Raw genomic sequence first — 22138 nt, 5'->3', positions numbered from 1 at the left:
TTTAAAATAATGGAATTGGTATTAAAATAATCACAATGAAAGCCCAGCTGTATTATTAATATTTGGATTTCAATAACTCAATCAGACATTGCCGCATTCCTTCGGGCGTTAGGCCACAAGTCAACCTTTCCATATGCAATACAACAACCAAACGCTACGAAGATGGACTAAAGCTGACTCAGCGACCTATTTGAACGACACTGACAGCTCATCCAAGCCAAATCAGAAATATAACAAAAATAAAAATTGTATAAAATATACAAAACTTTGCGGAACTAACTCTTAAGCCATACGAGATATAATTTATATAATATATAATTAGATTTGAAATCGATAGCAATAAAGCAGGAATAGTTATCGATTATTGGATATGCGGGAGCTACACACGAATCTCGAATAAAAATTCCAATCTCGGGCTTTTATAGATGCTGAGATCGATGCGATCACGCAGACGGACGGAGCTAAATCGACGCGACTTGCCGTCCTGATCAAGAATATATACACTTTATGGGGTTTGCCACAGCTACTTCTGTCTATTCATGACATTTACCAGAACCATTTCCCATTTTCAATGTGATCAAACAATGCCCAACCAATTTATACATACCATGGCTCAAGTTCCCAGTCGACCATCCAGTCACAAATAAAGAAAGCAAATTAGTTTTTTTTCGTATTCTCATTGATCGCATCATTTCATTGTGATTATTTCTAGCTTTTGTTTCTTATATTTTGTACAAAAATGAGTAAATTGAATAATAGCATGCCTAAAATAACACTAATGCCAAGTAATGGTATGTAGTTGAAAGAAATGTGGGTTGTTAGCAGCCGGTGTTCCAAATTTTAGATGTTGTAGTTGAATATTTACAATAGGAACAGAATTTATGTTGTACGGCTAGCAAGTCCTTAGAGATATGTTAGAGCGCAAAGTAAGTAGAAGTAGAAGTAGGAGCAAGGGCAGCTGGTAAATGAGATTCCAGCAACAGCTTCAGAGTTTTCACTAGATGGCAAAATCACCATGATCCGCAACCAGGTCACAGGGTCTCCTGAACTCCTGGCCACGTTCATGTATCCACTTGTTCGACACTGCAAAATACAGAGCATTTAGCTGGATAAAAGATATAGCGATAGCTTCAACCTACCCCATTTGCTGCCTGTGAGCACGGGACACGCCGCATGTCGCGTTCGTACATCTCCTTCGCCGGAGCGATGCAGATTCATCCAAAATGCAGCCGTACCCTAGAAACAAAATCAGACTTAATAAGTCAGACTTGACTGGAGCAGATCTGCTAGACATACCTTTTTGGGCCACAACACCGCATGCACCGAGGTGAAGACTGTAGCACCACCCTGCTCCACGTCGCTCATCTGCAAAGCAAGCACAAGATGTGAAATGGAAAATAAACCTTGAAAACATAAAGTTCGAAACTCACGTAGAACAACATTGTAGCAATGCGATTGCCCAGATTGAGGCCTTCGAAGGCCCGTATCTCCTCGCGCTAAAAGAGACGAGTAAACGAAACGTTAAATTCTTTCAGTGCGTGCTTCAAATTAAAACTTACTCGTGCAAAATCAAAGTGCGGCTCGTAATGGCCGCCAATGCCGTAGTTAACCACTTGCAGCTCCTCGGCGGAGTCCATGTCGAGGCCACTCATGTCGGCGGTGCGCTGCACCACTGTGCCGATGACGCGATGCTCGGCAGTCTTAAGCCAGGCGGATTTACTGATGCGGTAGTTGGCCGTTTCAAGGGCGCCTGTCACCGAGTTCTGGACGGTGGCGCGGCGGAAACGAGGACGCGCCATGCGCTTCAGTACTTCAATCTCGCTGTCGTACATGGCGTCGTGATATATTACTATGTAGGGATCCATGAAGGCCTCCTCCAGCTTAAGCGGCGCCAGCCTTAAAAATGGCACATTGTTGCTTACGTAACGACAGCGCAGTGGACGAAGGACGGAGGGCGAAGGCTTAAGCTCGCCGCGACAGAGCATTTCGTAGGACTTACGTTCGGTCATGTCAAAGATGCCGGGATCACTCTTGGCCACGGGCTAGCAATAAAGAGGGGTTAATTGAAGCACTAACTGAAAGCAATTATAAACTAAATACCAGATCGGAAATGGGCATGGCATCGGAGCCGTCGTCGCCTTTCATCTTTCGCATCTCCTTCAGTTGGGCAATTTCCTTCTCGTAGAACTTCTTGTTACCATTGGCCCGTTCGTGGTCGGGCAGCAATTGCAGCAGCTCGTTCGTCATGGTGAGTGCACTCTCCACATTGCCTGCTCGGCCATATTCCAATTGATAAGGCAATTCCAGGTTCCATTGTTGAGTGATGGGCGGAACAGTTGAAGAGTAAGAGAGAGAGAAGATTGAATTAATTACTGCCTAAAAGCCGGCAACAGTTTTTCTTTACAGGTGACCTTGACTTTTAATTGCTCGCCGTCAATCAGAGGTGCTCAACAATGAGCGTACAGTGAACACTCCAAATCAGAAACACTTCTACATTTTAATATCTCTTTTTGTTTGTGGAAACAACGAGGGACATACACTTCATTGAATTTTCAGAGTGATATTAATAATAAATGGGGCTTTAGCTCCCATTGCTGCTTCACAAATGTTAAACGCATTATAAATTATTCATAGGTGGCACGATGTGCCTCCCCGTCACAACGGCACAACGTATGGAAAAACGGCCAGCAAATAAGTTCAACTTTCGTATATGCAATGGCAGAAAGGCAGCAAAGAAAAACTTTTTAAGGACCTTGAGGCCCAGAGTTTTCCTTGTTGGCTTTCTTGCAGAACTTTTCGCATGGACATTGAAATTATTCACATTTATTTATGGCCCAGCCTTGCCTTGGCAGTTGCTCAGTGGCAAGTCCGTTTGCTTTTCGCCTTAATTAGTTTGCCAGACACTTTAAGCGGCGCACTTAATTTCAATGAAATTTTGGTTGCCTCCAATCCCGACCTGGCTGCGAGCTTAAATTTGCATTTTGCATGCCAATGCCAGCCATTCTGACACATGTGCCCTCGACAACGGGTTTTCTGTGTCAGCTACGTGGATGACAGTAGACATGGCGAAGAGAGCGAAAGCGGGGGCGTGGCGTGGAAGCCCGCCCACAAATACTGCGAAGTCAGTTTTTTACGCAGCGCAGAAACTACAGCGAAGCCAAATAAAAAACATGAAGCGCGGAAGCTTAAAGCTGCGAGATACTCTGTTCGCAGGGTACTTAGTAAGGAGTTTGTTTGTTGTTTATGTGTGTTATAAATAATGACAAGGTAATACTTGTATTTAAATATTTGTACAATTTTAGAAAACCTTTGAACTGATCCTAGATGATTCAGGCTAGAGCTTGATAGATTTTAGCAATATATTCGACATTAGTCAATTAAAACCTGCTGAGATTCCAGTCCAACATGCCCATGAGCCCTTCAGGACAGTGGGTATATTGAAAACCAAGGTCATATCAGCCATTAGGGCTGATATAGATAGTCACAGATATAGATACAATCGCAGTTCGAGATACATGCAGTGGGCTAGCTTTGTCGCAGTGACAAATGGGCGTAGCAAGGTGGGGCTCAGGGCACGGGCATATGCCATACTTTCTTGGATACCTGCCTGGGTAATGCGACATTAATAAACCGCACTTCTGCTTGCGCAATTACGTGCAGTTGCTGTGGTGCAGTAGCTACGTGATTCTGTGTTTATCCTAAGGCTGCACGGCTTAAGCTGCGGCTGTGGATACGTTACAATATTGTCATTGCTTCTACGGACAGGCAACAATTTTTCGCACTTAACGAGCGTCGGGCTTAATCGCCGGAGAAGTGCTGCTTGGCTCGACTTGGCTCACCTGGCAAGGGGCCAGCAAAGTGCAATTTCCTGCTGTCAAATGGCCAGGTGGCAGAGAGATGCAGGAAAAATGCGGCAATGGCACTGCTGTCAAGGGGTGTCGAAAGTGTCATGCAAACGAGTCGAAACACAACATAAGAGCTACAGTAAACACCCACGCAAATGTCTACTGGCAACACCCCATCAGCAACAAACAACATCCAAAATGGCCATTAACAGCCGAGCACGTAGCTCCGTGTACTTACCCTGCTTGTAGGTGCTGAAGGCGAGGTATTCGAGGACATCAGCACGCGTGAAGCTTTGCGTTTGGTTGTGCGGCTCCTCCAGCATGCGTGCCATGGCCTCGTTCATCCAGAGCACCGTATGGTAGTAGTCCCGATTAACGTACGACTGGCGGCCCAACTCGAAGCAGTCATCCGACGACATTGCCGTGCTGCGTAATAGTGTGTGCCCCAGGCAGCTTAGACCCGGTCCAATCGTATGGCAACTAAGCTATTTGCGTACACTCACCTGTACTGTATGCCGTTCAGCTTGCCACGTGCCACACTGGACGTGTCCAGCTGGTAAGTATCCTGTAGGCGGAGCAGCGCCACAGCAGCCCCATTGAGGTCCTCGTCCGATGGGAACTTCAGCACATTGCGATATTGCGTGAGATTTTGCACAAAATCTTTAGAGTGTAGAAAAGCAAACAGTTCAAATCGGATTACAAAGTTTTCTCAGTTTGCGAACAGGCGACATCCTACCTGCGCCCACCTCGTGTCCCATCAGATTCTCCACCTGCCGCCAGTCTGTGGTCAGGCGCTTGGTCAATAAATACGCATTGATGGGGTTCGATACGTAGGCAGTTATATCGCTAGCCGCATCCGCATGCTCTCTTTGGTACTCATCCATTTTGCTAAAGTGAAGAGTTCAGAGTTGAGCAAAAAGTTTAATTAGCAATTTAATTACGTCTGAGCAACTACAAACTTAATTACGAATACATGTGCGGCTTAACTACCAGAGAGCTTTCAGCAAACTGCACTATGGCTCGGGCGCAAATCAAACAAACACTTTGAAAAGTTGCAGCTAGCAAAATGTTCGTTTTATTTATAATTAATGAAATTAAAGCTCGGTCTACTCGAAAAGTTTTTAATTTTCTGCAGCCAGCCAGACTGCAAACTGTTTCGCATTTCATATTTATTTTTACCATCAATGAAACCTAAAACCAAGCTGAAGCCCTGTCAATATTCGACGTTCAAAATGATTTTACTTTAAATATGAAGTCTATGGCGCGAGACACAGCATAAAACATTGCAAATAACTGTACTTTATATATATGGGATTGCAATTTAAAAATGATTTCATTGATTTAATGCAATTTCGAAATTATATGACGAGTTAAACAGAGCTGTGAGGCCTGAAGGTAATTCAAACCACAGTGTTTTTCTTTTGTAATTAGTGATGGATAATTAAAAATTAATAATAAAAAAGTATTTATTAAAAGAGCTCTAGAAGGTACTCTGAAATCAGCCAACATACTCCAATCATTGCAAGCTACTTCTACACAAACATATCCAACGGCGCTTGGGCTTTACTAGGGGAAATCATTTGTTGAATAACTTTTATTCTAGAAGGACTCTCTTGGCATCCACAAGTCTCTCGAATTTAAGAAAATTGCGAATTAGCAAAAAGAAATATACATTTAACATTTGTGAAGTCTTCAGACGTTGGCCTGATTAAGAATATATAAATTTATGCTTTATAGTATAGAGAATCTACACTTTATAGTATAAGGAATTCATACTTTATAAAACATAATATATACTTTATATATAGAATATATACTTTATAACTTCCTTCTTCCAGCAACAGCCATGACATAAATTTATAAAATTTTAGCTAAATGTCATTAGCTACAAAATCAAGTTACAAATTCAAACAAAATTTTATTTATTAAAATGAGTGAAAAGTTTGAGTTTGTTAACTATTTTGCCGTTTAACTTAGCTTACAAAATTATGGTTAAAGAAACTCCTAGCAAAACTCTATTTGTGGAAAGTGAAACAAAAGCGAAAGAATGAAATAAAACGAGGAATGATTAGAGATGAAGCAAGACAGTTTACAATGATAGGTCTTTAGGCTAAAAGCAAATCAAGCAAGAATATGAATTAAGCTCAGAGCTGGGATTCTGGGAAAAAACTTAAACTAAGCATTAATTAAGACAGTCAGACAGAGCGCGCTAAGCCTCGCTCTAAATAACTAAGATAACATCTTGAATATGTGCAAAAGTAGAAAAGCGTTAAGAAATGCTTTACTTTTGTGCCGAATAAGTTTATTGTATGTGGGAGTCTTAAGCAAATGTGGAACAATAATATATAAAATAATTTAAAGTTTCTTAACACTAAGCTTGATGTCTTACAACTAATTACAACCCATGTGTCTCAAGGTGTGCCCCAAGTCTCGATATTTACAGTCTTGAAAACAAGATTCAGTGCAGGAATTTCGTACACGTCTCCAATTACGAATAGTTTTTTGGTCTCCTAGCCGTTGCGGGTGCCGCTCGCTAAAAAGAAGAGAGAAACTAAGACTACGACTAATTACGTGCTAGGCTAAGACTATCAGAACAGCTACTAGGCCACATTGACGCGGTTGTCTGGCGGCGGGCGATAGCACCAGAGGCTGCCAATGACGCCCAGGCCAATAAAGAACATGGTGAAGGTGGACAAGCCCAGAATGACACCCGTGGTGACATCGTGAAGCGGCAAGCCCGGAAAGGGATCCAGCACAAGGATGAGCAGCAGACCGCAGCACTTGAACAGGCAGAAGATGGTGACCAAGATGTAGCCGGAGGTGTAGCTGCGATTGGGCAGCCACTCGCATTGCCGCGACCGAAAACCAAGAAAGCCGAGCCCCATGCCGCAAAAGGAGGCGACCAGTCCAAACTGCAGGTAGAAGGACTTGCCGAACTAAAGTAAGGAAAGTGCGAATTAGTCAAGGATCAGCGAGAGAAGCGCATTGAGCACACTTACGTGGGCTATCATGTAAATGATGAGGCCGGCATTCATGGTGCTGCCCAGCACAAGCATCAGAGAGACAATGGCGAGCGTAATGGTGGCATTGGCCAGCTTCTGCGGATACGAGTTGTTGTTGACATGCGACTTGCCGTGCAGGCTGCTCAAATCCTGCTCCTGGCCCTGCACGCGCGGACTAATCACCGCCATGGTGCGATCACTGGCCAGCGGCTGCTGAACGGCCGCTGGTGCCGGCTTCACGGTCTCATAGTGCAGTCGCTGCGGCGACAGTCGCTGCTGGCGCAGCGGCAGCGCTGGCGAAGGCGCAACTGAGACGGTGGTGGCCTGCTGGTGCAGGCTGATGTGCTGCTGACTCTGGTAGAGCTGTAGCTGACGCTCGCGCTGCAGCTGCTCGTGGTGGGCTGCGTTGCGCGGCGTGGAATGGGCCAGGCGCGGTGGTGGTTGCATTTTGCGGGGTGTGGTAAGTAGCTCGTGCAACGCTCGCGTGGCAGCTGCCGCATTGCGCTGCTGCGGGGTCGATGTACGCATGCTGTATGGTTGATTCAGCTCTGTGTTGCTCAGGCAGGTCTCCTGCTGCGCTTGCGCCGAGTCCTCCGCCAAGTAGTCGTCGTCTGCTTCCGTCGGTATGACCGCATAGCGATGTGCGCGTCCATTGTGCATCTGTATGATTTCCTGGTTTTCGTCCACGAGCTCCTCATCCTCCGCTGTGGGCACCATCTGGTAGCGCTGGTTGCTGTTCTTGTCCACAATCAGAAAGGTCTTGCTGCCAAAGTCGCTGGAGAAGGCATGCTTGATCTTGGGAGCAGGCTTAGGCGGCAGCGCACTCAACGTGGGCGGCAAGCTGGCGAACTGCGTCTCCTGCTGCTGATGTGGCTCCTCGTGAAAGGAGTGCGGCTCCTCGTCCGACTGCAGGCCATGCCGCGAGCTATACCGATCCAGATTATCCTGCGAACGCGCCAAGCGCTGGGCTGCCTGACCGGGCACAATGGCATAGCGACTGGCCACGGCGCCTAGATCTTCCAACGGCACCAAGGCATAGCGGCCACTGGATGACTGTTGCTCCTGCTGCTGTTGCTGTTGTTGCTGCTGTTGCTGCTGCTGCTGCCTTTGCTGTGGTTGTTGCTGCTGCTGTTTCTGTTGCTGCTGGTACTGTTTACGCGTCACCGATCGCGTCGACATGCTACGCTGCATGCGCAGCGGCCCCTCGCGCGGGTCGCGACAGGGTGCGACCGGTACCTGACCGGAGCGAGACACTGCATTAAAGTTAAGCTGCAGGCTGCGATTGTAAATTGATTCAACGCAACTGCTGGGAGCCACCGGATAGAATTCGCTATTCTGGCAGAACGCCGGATTCGTATAGTTGTGCCTAGACATGGCCGCGCACTGTACTTGGTTGGGTTCGGTTTTGTGTCTCAAAGGTGTTCACTGTGCCACTGATCTTGACTGCTAACTGCGCCTGCTTGAGTGATCCGCACGGCACGACAACTACGTCTCGACTGAACTGCGACGCTGCTTGCCAGTCGCTCCTCGACTAGCAATTTCCTGCGCCGGCGCGCAGTCGAGTGGATCGGCAGCGACGCGTGCGTTGCTTTGACCCCCCTTCGAATAAAATATAACCATTTACTTGGCTTATATACAAAAGCATACACATAATAATTGAGCTCAAGACAACTGTAGAACAACAACAACAACAACAACGACAACAGCAGCAGCAGCTAGCGGCAGGCGTCGTTTGGCGCGTTCCGTTGTGCTGGAAACATCTGCTCCTGTTCCTGCTGCTGCTGCTGCTCACGAGGGTTGAAACGAATTTCGACTACGCCGCAGCCGGCGTTGCAAGCCGTTTTATCAGCATTTTGAATTTATATTTACACAATTCATAACAGCGAAATAGGCGTCGCCTTTATACTGTCGAGTTTATATATATATATATATATAAAGCTATATACAGACCGGCTGGGTAGAGAACTTCCCTGGCTCAAGCGGCCGTTACATTTGCGGTGCGCTTATCGAGAGTCAATAGTGTGAGCCGAGACGCCCACGACACAGAGCTCACTATGTCCACGCCGTGCATTCGTTGGCCCTGTATGGGTGGCTTATCTATATTGGCCAACTTAATTGGATTTCGACCCAGAGGCAGAGACAAACGCACAAAACAACAAATCAAATCGAACTTTGATGCTGCAGGGACAGCTGACAGCCGACTGTAGATACCCAGTGGCCCCCAGGCTCCACTTCAGTCTATGCTGAAATTTATGCATTGACATTCATGCGCTGTCAAAGGAGCTCGCAAACGCTCATCATTATCAATGAAACAGAGCGTGGCGCGGCATTCAGCGCTGGGAAATGCTGGCGTAACCAACTGATGCCAAATGGAAAAATTAAACTCGGCATTAAATTATAATTTGCGACGAGCAGAAGGAGCCAGCAGTACCTGGCCCTGGCACGCGCCTTGTACGAGAGCGAGAACAGATGAAGAGCAGCGAGCTGCAAGGATGCGGCTGCGGTGCAATGACAGCAAGGATCTTCAACAACAGCTGACAGCTGTTTTGGCAGCCCCCCTCTGCGCTGTCCTTTTGCTTTTTGTGTCGAGCCAGACGCTGAGGCAGGGGCAGGGGTAGGGGTAGTGGCAGCGGATCAAGTAAATAAGATAGATCCTGCTTGGGCTCCTGCTCCTGGCCCTGGCCCTGGCCCCGGCTATGGCTTGTTTTGCTGCTTTCTGTTGGCATATTTGATTAGGGGAGTTGCCCTACCGCATCCGCTGTGTCCTTTATCCTGCATCTACGTCCTTCCGCTGCATGCAGCGGCAACAATCATTTACCACACAAATACGCTTAAGTATATAAGCAGCATATGTGCCAGGGGTAGCTCAAGATATGCAGAGTAAATAACGTTCACTGTGTGTTTGGCGCCGCATAAATAGACGAGAACACGCATACATATACATAGTTGTGCATACATACATACATATACATATATGTCTACATCATACTTTATATGTAGCTGCTTGTCTTCTGCAGACGCAACAGCTGCCACACGCACGTGGCTAAAATACTGGTGACAGGCACTGTAATTATGAGCATACCTTATAGTCTCACCTGCCGTGTCTAGTTTGCTCTGCATCATTTACATAAGCGAGCTAGATTAATTTAGTCGGGCTTGTCTCGAAAGTATTCTGCGCTTAACTACTGGAAAAGCGTGCATTATCTAGCAATTGGCTGACAAACAATTTTCATTAGCTGCACAGATTCACAAACAAGCTGCGATTTGCGTTTACTTTTTATTTGAGGTTTTCTCAACCTAGGAGCACAACCTTGAGCAGCGTATTTTATTGTCACAGCTCATCCATTTTATATGGATAATTCTTATATTCTCTCTGATATATACTGGCTGTCTAGCTATCACAAATCAGTTGACGAGCATGCCCTGAAACTGGAATGCCCAGAGCGAACCATCAATTATGATGCCAGTCTATTAAAATCATAAATCCTTGATAAATGAAGTCAGCAGAAAACCATTTCAAAGGGGTCAACTCTCAAGTTTACTGATATCAAAGCTTGAAACTTGATCCGCTGCAAGTTGTTTCTATTACACTACACAACAAATCAACAAATCTGCCAAAGGCAGGTTAGAGCTAACAACCACCTTAATATATGCAAGATAAGCACTCAAAGACACTCGATGCATGCTTATTTGTTAAGATGGATTTGCTGGGTACTCACTTCTTCAGATAGCTTAGGCGGTCCTCCTGCACGCGGATGTAGCCTTCCAGATTGTTTATCAAAACAGATTCAGTCTCAAGCAGTTCCTCCATCTCAGCCAGCGCTGTGTATACCTCGCCGTGCACCGTCACGCCAGTCAGGGCGAGCACAAGGACGCCGAGCGCCAACTGCAGACGCAGACAAGACGACATCGTGCAGCCTGCAAAGTAAAGCAAGGACAAATAGTTTAGACATTTCAATTGCATTTTATGTAAGTGGATTCAATAAATGTTTAGCATCTCGCTAATTTGCATGTTTTTATTTGCCACTTGCCAATTGCCAGCAGCCAACGGCTGGGAATTTGATTTGGTCATCGATTTTCCATTACCCACTGGCTCTATATTGAAAGCAAACTCACTGAGCTCGAAATCAGCTTTCATATTGATTGACATCCTGCTTCCCGACTGATGCGATATGCTTGACTTTAACAGTTAAGAAGCGATTTTTGCTCGGAAATCGCCTTTTCAATGTCTTTTAATGAGCTTTATTTCTTTAAATTGGCCAACGTTTTTGTTTTATGACATTCGGTTTATGGCTCGTTTCTCTTAATAAGAAGCAAAATAAAGTCAATAACAGTGAGAGTGAGTGCGCAATGCATAGCTAATAGACGACTATTAGACACCCTGTACATGCGAGCAGAAGCTCTAAAATTTATATTTTCAGTTCTTAATTTTAAAATAATTCTTAACTTAATTAACTATAATAAAAGCAATATGTATGAACTATGCAAACTAAATATTGTTAAATACTTTAAGAGTCTATATATACCGTATATTAAACCAATTTGGTATGCATTGATCTAATTTATATTTCCGTATATTAATAATGTCTTAGTTTTCGATTTATAATTCTTCACATACTTATATAGACATAATCTATAAACTGATTGACAAATATTAATATAACCATGGAAAAAGTGAAGTAAATAAAACACGCCCAGAACATAAGTCAAGTTAATTTATTGTTGCAAATTTGATTTGTTATTCGGAGCTTGGCACACTGCAGACATACAGTATTTATGGCTAAGAGAGATGATTATAATGAAACGGACAAACCTGATTTTATCTATGAGCAAATTGAAATGGGATATACTCAATATATCTCAAGTGAGCTCAATTATAATTACGAGTTTGGCTGCGCTTGATTTTGGATTCCCGTTTTGACTTAACGGTAATTAGTGGAGTTATCGAAACATCTTGTTGCTTCAGCTTATACCGAGATTAATTTTATATTGCGATTAATTAGTAACTTGTTATTTAATGGAATGATTTATGCTTGTCCAAAGAGACTGAATATGCATTTAAAGAGATTTTCATTCAACTCGGGCAGCAGCTTCTGCTTGCCTGCTCACAAGGACATCACACGCATCGAATACCTCATTTAATTAATCAAAATTAATTAGTTCGTCTTCTGGTCTGCCGCATGCCACACATGTAGCACCTCACGGGCAACACTCACACTTGCAGACACACATTTACACAAGACCAAGCAGACCGCACACTACTCAACATGGCGCAATATTACACTTGCACATGGATGCTAATTGGCCACATTAATCATTGGCAAATTTGCCTCAGTTGACAAATTTCAAACCGAAGATGCCTCCAGCTCCAACTCGGCCGTTGCTGTTGTGCTAAACCGGTTGCCTCGCCCGATCGTTAGATAATATAAATCTTTTTGCGCCAATCGATGGCGCACTCTAAGCGAGAAAGCGAGAAAGACTATATCTTCCACAGCTTAAGAAGTAAAAGACAGCATTTTGGAGAGAAATTGCTATTGATCTGCTTTACCGATTGCCAACCTATATATTTATCTATATCTTTTGCACTTTTAGAGGCAAAGTCTACCAAGGGAAGTTCGCGCAGATTGATTTGCAGATGTTATTTTATTACTTTTTTTAAAGAGTTTTCTATAACTTTAAAGACATATCTTTTTTTTGTTCAAAAGTTTTTATTTGACAATAAAAGTTTCATTCTTTCGTTGAAGACGAAAAAGACATATAATAATATTATTAAATAATTTTAAAAAATTTATATTATATAATAGAATTGGTTAATTTTATATTGTGAGCGAGTATTACGCAGTCAGTTAGTCAGTTGCGCCAGCAACAATTTTATTTATTTCAATTCAAATGCAGAATATATTAAATTTTATTTTCAAAAGTTTTTATCATGACATGAGTAAAACAGATCTTGATTATCAGCTTACGAATTGTGAATTGAGAGAACGATAAAAATCTTTTTTATTACTGTTTGTTTTTTTTTTTCATTGTTTAGACATTTCTTTGATATTGATATACAGATGTCTATATATGATAGATATCATATACATATATATGTCATATTTATACATAAATATCGTATATTTTCTTTAGAAATAACTTTGTTGTCATTAAATTCTCTTAAAACTTAAAACTTTCATTGAAACTAATTCTAATAATGAAATTAATTCTGATAACGATTTATTTAACTATGATAAATGAGGCTATTAAGTAGAACAGTTTTTAAATCCTAGTTGCATTTGTAAGTAATTTTATTATTTTTGAAAATTTCAGTTCTTAGATTGGACATAAAGAAACCCAAGTTAAATACTACATTCATCTGACATGGCAAAAAGCAACAGTTGTAGGTTACCACAACAATCTTTAGCAATCTGCCACATTTATTTAAGCATAGTTATATACAAATTTAAATACTAGTCTAGTCAGCATTTGAATTGTTCTATAAAGTCTTAGGCAGTTTTCTAATTAATCCCAATTTATAACCAATGCGACATTATTGGAAACATAAAATGTGTCCCCTTCAAAAAATGTGGTCGTCATTGGATCGTTAAACCGGTTTAACATAAAACGCCAGCTGGAATGGATCAACGTCTCTTCTGATTAGAACTGGGTACCAGCACAAAAGACAACGGAGAACAGAATGTGGGACAGTTAATGGATGGATGCAGCAACGGTTTGGGTCGACTGTTAAAATGTTCTAATCACAACATCGAATTAAAACAGCTCTTTTATTAAATTTTGTCCCGATTGCAGCATAGAACTATAAAGTGGAGTTCAAAGAACTTGGGCAGTCGCATTGATATGCAAATGTATCTGATGGATACGCGTCGCTGATGCTGCATGTTCGCTGAGTGAACAAGCGCGGCATTGTTTCTTGCTCGCTTTCATGGTGAAACACTTAAATCATTAACGGTACTCGCCAGAATATTGCCAAACTCGCACGCATTTATTGAAATGCAAATATTATTGCCCCAGCGCTAACTGTTTGCATTTGCTGCAAAACTGAATGAAACACGTGCGGAATGTTTTCTTTTAATGAGTTCACTGAACTGTTTGTTGCTTATTTGGTTTTTTGGTCTCTGCTTTTGTTGTGCTGACCAATTTCACCTGCACCTTCGCATCTTTTTCCACGAGAGGCAAGAAACGTAACTTCGGGGCCAGCAAACTTTTGCACAGGCAAAAAAATGTAGGGCATAAAGAATTTATGATTGAAACAGCAAGAATTTTACCACATTCTATTTTTCCATTTTTCATTTTTATTTCAGAGTATTAAAAAGCGAAACGAAATTGTTGTTTGAAGCAAAACTTTTATTTGGATGCCTCGCCCTAAGGGTTTCGATGATGACTTCATCGGCATTACAAACGGTTGACAAAACACTTCTTGGAAATCTTTTTCTCTTCTATTCCATGAATGAATATATGTTGTCAGATAATTTTCTATATAAATAAATACATATTCCTTCAGGATATGAAATCTTTTGAATACCTAGCTCATTTGTTGAGGTATAATGCATAAACATCAACAAAATCTGGCAGACACCAAGTGAGGGCCATCCCCTAGTCCAGCAGCAGAATACAATTCATTGTTGTTAAAATGTTGACTCGTTTTGGGCTACTTAAATGAGACTATGCACTGGAGAGCTGCATAAATTGTCGATTAAAAACAAATAAATTGCACAATCGAGACTAAGCGAAAATGTCAACCAGGCCATTGTCCAAGACTCCCCCATGGAAATGCCGAAAGGCATTAATAAATAATGCGCTGCAGTCGATGAAAGTTGAATTTATTAGAGTTTAAAATGCAAATGAACCCAAAGAATCGTTAAAAGATACTTGAGACTCGAATTATAATAATATGCCAATAATAAAGTAAACATGACTATAAACAATATTCAGAATTATGTTACGCATGTTTCTGGTTTATGAATAGCTGAATGTTTTAATTGATAAATAAATATATTATTAGCCGAAGCTTAAGCGACAATTTAATGCGTTTCATTTCGATCAAGTTTCAAATGCTAAAGTTCTCGCGCACAATGTGAACTGCTTTCTTGACTTGGGTAGTGAAGAAAGCAAATTGATTTGAAATTTGAAATATATACTATATAATATATACAACTCACTCTTCTAGAGTTCTTTAGCTTGAGCAAAATATGTATCACATCTATCTGTTAGCTAACAAGAACCATATATGCCCACTGTGTGCGGGGCAGAGCGTGGCAAGTATCAAAATTATAATGCTAAAAATATTACAATTTTCTCTGGAATTGAAAGAAAAACCTTTGCATAAGTAAATTATGTTTTGGTGTCGTTGAAAAAGTTTGCCAATAAATTAAACAAATTCAACTATTTAATTTTAAATGAAAACTAGTAGTAAATTTCTATATAGTAAAAGCTTTTTCCACTGTAATTTAATATAACTTTCAAGGACTATCTTGCTTCAAGCAGCGATTTAATAAATGTTTTAAGGACAGTATTCCCTATCAGCTCTACGTATGCCTGACTTTTATTTAAATTTATAACACCAAACACACGGAAAAGAGAAAAATGAAATTTTATATTACAAAACATTTAAAAGTAAATTCACAATTTTTTTAAAAATGTATTTTCTTCTGTTTTTCTTGTGAATTTATTGCTATTTGATCACCACAAACATATTTCTCACGTTTCACAGAAAACTGAGAGGCGCCCTGTGATCGTAGCATCTCGTGCAAAGATTCCTTTTAGAGCTTATCGAATTTTCTTTTATTTTGGAAATATCTATTTCAAAAGTTGTAATTATTGCAGCGAACAATGAGCAAGTCCCCACTGTGCGCTGTCAACTCTTTCACCTGCTTCAGCCTTTGGAATGTCAGAGTTCAGCACATGTAATTAAGGTAATTTAATTTAATTAATTAGTTCTCATGTCAGTTAAGCCCGAACTATTTTGTTATTGAACGAAATCAAATTAGACTGTGTCCGACTCAATTATTGTGCGTGAAAACTGAACTGAATTTGTTTGCCGTAATTCAATTTACTTTCAACATCGAACTGCACTTTTTGTTTGCGTCAAGTGTCACGCCCACTTTGTGGCAGCAACATTGCCGCAGCTAAAATTGCTTGCGTGTTGTTATAACATCTCGCGTTTGCCTGCCAATGCGTTTGCTTATGCAACTAGCAATTTGCAGCTTGTAGTCGCGTCTTCTTTCTTGCCTCGGAATTTGCTGCGATACGCCACAATCAGGTAAAAAATTGCAATGTTTTTTTTCTCCTTTGTTGCAATTAAGTTATGAAATGCGAGTTTTTGAGCTGACGAAGCTCATTACCGAAATGAAGCGAGTGGGCCACTGACTAACTGACTAACTGACCGATTGACTAACTGACTGACTCTTTTTTCCTTACTTAAATGCGAAGCTTCAGTGGGGCTCAAAATTTGTTTAAAATGCAGCAAAGTTGTATGCCAACTGCAGTCGCTGCAACTCAACCGCTGAGCTTTGTATGTCCGATGCGGATGACAAGGACAACGTAACCCCAGCCGTAACCATAGCAGCCTAGCTATATTAATGTGGCATCCTTTGACTGCGCACAACACACACCCACACACACCCACGACTTGACTCTTATCATAAACAGCCAGCAGGTGGTTGCCTGCATCCAATGAGTTTCCCTTCCACCGCGTACCTGGACTTCTCAGTACTGCCAGCCAATTTAAATGAAACTGTCAACAAGCAGGGTAAAGCTACAGTGAAGGCTCGCAGCAGATGATTCTGTTTGAGACAGGAGCTTTGCGCACAAACTATTGTTAAACTAATAAATACTAATATAATAAATTCTACAATATAACTGCTAAATGCCACCTTTTTAATAGTATACTAAAGTTTCCATAGATAAACAAATGCAAAATATTTAAATATAAATATATGTATATAAATATATATATATACATTTATATATATTCATACATTTCATAGGAATAAATACAACTTATTTAACGAGTAAAAATTAAAAAAAAACTAAATACAGTTTTTATTAATTAAGTTTCTTTTTGAAAAATTATAAATTTCAATATGTTGTATAATTTAAGAGTTAAAACCATGAAAAGGCACAATTTTCTCTTCAATAAAGTCTTCGTAAAGTAAAGCTAAATTAAACTTTAATATAAATAATTAATATAAATATAACAAACATGTAATGTCGGCATTTTAAATACTTTTTGGTGCCAACTTTATATAAGGACATTGACTTGGTTTGACACCAGATTTTCCATAAGTATCTAAACAATTAGTTTAAGTCATGAGCTGAATGTGATGATTCCTGATCTCTGCACAGTTTTAACACCTGTGAGTGCCTTATAAATATATTGGTACTACAATCTATAAATTATAGTCACATTGCCATAAGACATGAAATGGAAAAGTTTTCTTTAGTATTTTTTCATGACCGCAAAAGTTTGAAGTTGCTGCCAAGTTGCTGTAGGAAAAGAAAAACAAAACCTTTGGACCCTGACTTAATTTTGTTATTTCTTTTGTTATTTACAAATGAATGCTTAAATCATTAACTGAGTTCTTAGATGTAGAAAACTTTGTTCATTATTATATAAAATATTATATTTTATAAATATTATATTTTTATCTAATATATTATGTATATATATTTCGTTGATATTTTGACAAATCTTAAAAGAAATCCAAGAATTCATACAAATAATAAAAGTTACTTAAGCGAATTCACGCAGAAAATTTACCTAACTCAATGAGAGTTTTTTTCCCAAAGGGCATTTAGCTTTCAGGTCGGCCAGGCAGAGATATATAAATTTTTAAATTGAAATTCTGTTCTTTTATTTCAAGCTTGCACTGTGTGTTGTGGCAGAGGCAGAAGCGAATTTCAGGTGAAGCTGTGCCATTGTTAGTCAGGTGCAAATGTCATGCGAGCGGGAATTGCGATGTTGCGGTTGTTGTTACAACTTGCCACAAGGCAAGTTGCACATTGTCCATTGCCAGTTGCCAGTTGCCAGTTTCTAGTTTGTTGAGGCTGTTTGTTAAGGCTGCCAAAGTCATAATTCAGTAGCTGACATTTATGTGGCGCTCAATTTTGGAAGCCAGCAGTTGCCGCTGTTGACATTTGCGGCAGGGCTTTGTCGTTGCCACACACAGATGCGATGGCATTTAATGGCACTTGACAGAAAGACACCAAACACCATCTGACCTTATGCCATTTGGGCAGCTGACTGTAACACGAGCTGCCCAATTTCCAGCTCCAATTGAATGCGACTTGGCGCTGCCAGCAAATTGGCGCTGCTTTTGGCCAATTCGAATACATAATTAAAAGCAAATTGATAGACGTTTCGGTAATTTTGTCTACAAAATACATGTGATCCCCCTGTTAGATGAGCCCTGCGAGAGCCAAAGCAATTTAACTGTCACTTTAAGAAGTTTTCACAAGTAGCACATAACAGTATATACTATATATGTATATATAGTATATAAATATACTTGGGCATTCATAGAAGAAAACTTTTCAATTTAATCAGCCCAAATTTAATTGGCATAAATGCGACAGTCGCTGTCATGAACTTGAACCCAACTCAGTGCGGAAAAACTCTTGTGAGCCACATTAAATATTAATAATTTCAAATTTTATGACCAGATCCGGTTGCCCGGATCCCAACTGTTTCAAGTGCATCCAACAAGTTTGCTAACTACAAATGACAAATTGTTGAATTGAATATGCTGAGCGCATACATTTTACATAGCCAGCCGATTTACCTTGAGCGCTGTAAACATAAGCGCCATAAATACCCGCCTGACAGTTGCATCTAAACCGGTTCAAATAGCTACCTAAAAGCATAAAACAAAAGACGTATGCTTGCGAGCGAGACTTAGAGATACCCTAGATTCTTCCTAATTTTTCGTAATTCAAAGTTTCCAAAACGAAATTTTATTCCGAAAAAAAAAAAAAATTTCTAAGATTCTGTCTGACTTTGTAAACCTAATATATTTATTTGAAAATTACGTTATTCAAAACTATATCAGATATTATAATCAACTACGATATTATATTCAATTTAAAAATACGATATTCAGTTCAAAAATACGATATTCAAATATATATACGATATATATTCAATTAAAAATTACGATTTTGAAAACTATATATATTATATTCAATTTATAAGCCCGATGTTAAAAATTATATACGATATTCAAAACTGTATACGATATACATTCAATACAAAATTATTATATTCAAAAATATATAAGATATATTAAATTCCGAATGATATACAAAAGTATATACGATATTTTGTTTAATTCTCAATTACGATATTCACAACATATACAAAATATTGTTCATTACAAAATTTATACGATATATTCTTGTAACAATTATCTTTAATTCTTTAATCGTATATAATTCGAATTTCGTAAATTAATATAATAAAATATATTATATCGTATATCGCTTCAAAATCATTTGAATATCGTAAATGAATACAATATAATAAAATATTGTAACTTTTATCAATGCTATTTGATATCCGAGAAGAGAATCGTCAATGTAAATGGAGGCGTTTACAATTTTGTCACTATGTATATGTATAGGATAATACAAATTCAAATGTATTTCTGCAATCTTTTCTCTCCTTACATAGTTCCGTCTTACTGCTTCAGGCAGTACACACATAGGTAAGTTGATTCAGTTGTCATACATTAAATATAGACTCTAAGCTCCTATAGCGATAAGAAAGCGCTTTTTATGCTCAAAATGTAGCTGCTTATCATGATATATTAATAACCTGCTTTAGTACTGGCGTCGCCTGGCAGACTCAGTATTTACTCGCTCAAGTCGAGCATACCCCGTTTCGCACTCTTGACGCGTACAGAGCATTGAGAGATGCGCAAGATAAAAACTCAGCTGCCAACTTTGGCAAAAGCTGAAGCTAATTACACAACAAATTCGTGATGGAGCTGAAGTGGGAATTGAAAATGGAAGTGGAAGTGCAAGTGGAGACATACTTGCCAGGAAGTGGTTTTCGCTAGACTCGAATTGGAGTGGGGCAGGTAGCCAGAGTGGGGCAACAATCAGGGCAGCACTTTCATTTCATTTGCTTTCATTTCATTTCATTTGATTTCATTTGCAGCCCGCTTTGGCCTTTGGGCTGCTTTCGATTTCCTCTAGTCAAAAGATGAACTCAACATTTAAGTGAGCCCAAAATTAAGTACATAAAAATATAACTGAACGAATAACAATTCTAAACTGAAGTGCTTAACAATTTGTTTGCAATTCACGAGTTTCACAAGCAAATTTATTTACCTAACAGGTAGAAAATTGAAGACTCTGCTACCAATAATTACAGCTGAGCATCAGTTGACTTCTACGTCAACTCCCTTGAGACTGGGTGCATTAAACCTGAATCTCAATTATTAAAATTAATAAATTTCAACAAATCGTCGTTTAATTGACGCCATTTATACTCATATCACTGGGTGGATATTTATAAATAAATATGTGCATACCACATATTTATATATATAGAAGTATAATGAACATGAGTTAGACATTCTAAAGCGACGCTAATAAAATGACGAGATTCTAATTGGATTCGTATAAGCGAAAGCAGCGTGAAATGTGAATTATGTGATAGTTGGCACTTTCCTATAATGGCACTGCTTAAATTCATTAATTTTTCTAGTGAATTTACAACTTCAATATAAATCTAAAAATATTCTTTTAAGTCCTATAGAGAATACAGTTATTGTTAATCCAATCAGAAATGAGCGCTTCGTTTAAAGTTCTAATTCAAAATTTTGAAATAGTTGGCAACGCTGCATGTCTGTTGCACTGACTTGTTCCAGTTCTGGTTCCAATTCCAGCCAGCTCTTATTTAGGGGTTGATTTCCAGTGAACACGGAACATAAACACAACCGAAGTACGGCGCAAAGCAACAAAAAGAAGAAAACATATGAAAACAAACGCAGGCAATTGACTACGTGACTGGGCGGCTGCCTTCAATTGCCGCTTCGATTCCCTTTTGCCTCTCAGCAGCCGACACACAATTTGTCGATTTGAGATTCTGTACTTATCGCATAACTGGGAGCATTTGACGCGTGTGACGGTCAGCGGCAGAAGCAGCGGCAGTGGCATTATTTCAATTGCCTCCACACATGTGGGCAACATCAACAGCAACAACGATAGAAACGGAGATAGCGCAATTTAACGACAATATTTAAATGCATATGTAAAATGACAAAACTAACTTTAGACATGAGGAACTCATATGTTTCTCAGCTGTGACGTAGGTCAACGAAACGAAACTCTGGAAATTTCTTTCTAATCAAAATACAATTCAATTTCGAGTTGACCCACATTTGATGAAGCGAGAGAAAAGAGGGAGACAAGACGCTTATCAGGGCAGGACGGAAACTGGACGCCGACAAAATGATCTTCAATAGAACACGTCAGCCATTCACCATTCACCCGCCCGCTCGCACTTACCCTGTCTATGATTTCTGATCTCCTGGGAACTTGTTGCCCTTAAACGATGTGCCAGCCGCTGTTGCTACGGTATACGAACCAGAACGCGTAGGCGTCGCTTCACTCGTTCTTTCCTCTGTTATTTTACTTAGCGTTGTTTTTTAGCCTTTTGTTTATAGCTAATCAGGGTTCTTTAACGCACTCACGAACTGCACTCGAATGGAACTTAAGAATTCGTTTTATACTACAATTTCCTGTTACAATAGTTGTAGCTAGGAACTAAACAAAATGCACGCGCACACACAAGCGGACAGACATACATATGTATAATTTTAAGTTATTTATTTAGACAGTCCTGGTTTTTATTTGTTTTTGCCTTTGTTTTCTATTCGCTTCTGGCTGGTGTGTGGACTCTGTTTACAATGCGTCCGCGCGCTCAGCACCACAGAATGGAACTGAAAGCGATATTATAGCCGCTTTAGCCACATGTGGATACTTTCCATGAGCAAGAGCTGGCGAGCGTGAGAGTAAAAGGGAGGGCAACAATTCATTTTGTCGCGTTTGTTTTGAGTTATGTTTCGTTGTGAGATACAATCCGCGCTGTGCTCAAACAGGTTCCAGTGAACTGTGCGCAAAAGTGGATCCCATTGAAACAGCTGTTTGTGGAGTGAAATCATGTGGGCGCGCGATTTACTCAAATTCAAATGCTTAAAGATGTTAATTGTCTGGAGATAAACTGTGCACAACATCATAATTAGAAATATCCAAATAAATATAAAATTGACTTCTTTTTCGAAT

The 22138-nt window shown here is 40.2% G+C and overlaps 2 protein-coding genes across 2 annotated transcripts; both read right to left on the bottom strand.

Annotated features, from left to right (window-relative positions):
• Window positions 1–672: 672 nt before the first annotated feature.
• LOC111592493 (prolyl 4-hydroxylase subunit alpha-1) lies at window positions 673–21922 on the bottom strand. Its single transcript, XM_023304715.2, has 11 exons — window positions 21362–21922; window positions 10567–10765; window positions 4582–4733; window positions 4349–4505; window positions 4084–4271; window positions 2101–2270; window positions 1560–2042; window positions 1431–1496; window positions 1297–1365; window positions 1140–1236; window positions 673–1083 (listed from the first exon to the last, which is right to left on the bottom strand). Exons 2-11 carry the CDS (start codon window positions 10755–10757, stop codon window positions 998–1000), a joined length of 1659 nt encoding a protein of 552 aa, XP_023160483.1. The 5' UTR covers window positions 10758–10765; window positions 21362–21922; the 3' UTR covers window positions 673–997.
• On the bottom strand, window positions 6142–8221 carry LOC111592494 (myb-like protein AA). Its single transcript, XM_023304716.2, has 2 exons — window positions 6845–8221; window positions 6142–6781 (listed from the first exon to the last, which is right to left on the bottom strand). The coding sequence occupies exons 1-2, from the start codon at window positions 8219–8221 to the stop codon at window positions 6446–6448; spliced, it is 1713 nt and encodes a 570-aa protein (XP_023160484.2). The 3' UTR covers window positions 6142–6445.
• Window positions 21923–22138: the final 216 nt, after the last annotated feature.

The sequence above is a fragment of the Drosophila hydei genome, unplaced genomic scaffold, assembly GCF_003285905.1.
Source record: "Drosophila hydei strain 15085-1641.00,03,60 unplaced genomic scaffold, DhydRS2 tig00000063-arrow-pilon, whole genome shotgun sequence".
NCBI lineage: Eukaryota > Metazoa > Arthropoda > Insecta > Diptera > Drosophilidae > Drosophila > Drosophila hydei.
The sequence above is the reverse complement of the archived record's forward strand: the minus strand, read 5'-3'. Positions and strand labels throughout refer to the sequence as shown.

Coding starts and splice junctions, on each gene's coding strand:
- LOC111592494 (XM_023304716.2), bottom strand. CDS start 8,221: ATGTCTAGGCACAACTATACGAATCCGGCGTTCTGCCAGAATAGCGAA. Junction 6,782..6,844: donor TCATTTACATGATAGCCCAC/GTAAGTGTGCTC, acceptor TCCTTACTTTAG/TTCGGCAAGTCCTTCTACCT.
- LOC111592493 (XM_023304715.2), bottom strand. CDS start 10,757: ATGTCGTCTTGTCTGCGTCTGCAGTTGGCGCTCGGCGTCCTTGTGCTC. Junction 4,272..4,348: donor CTGAACGGCATACAGTACAG/GTGAGTGTACGC, acceptor ACTATTACGCAG/CACGGCAATGTCGTCGGATG. Junction 1,366..1,430: donor TTGCTACAATGTTGTTCTAC/GTGAGTTTCGAA, acceptor CTTGCTTTGCAG/ATGAGCGACGTGGAGCAGGG.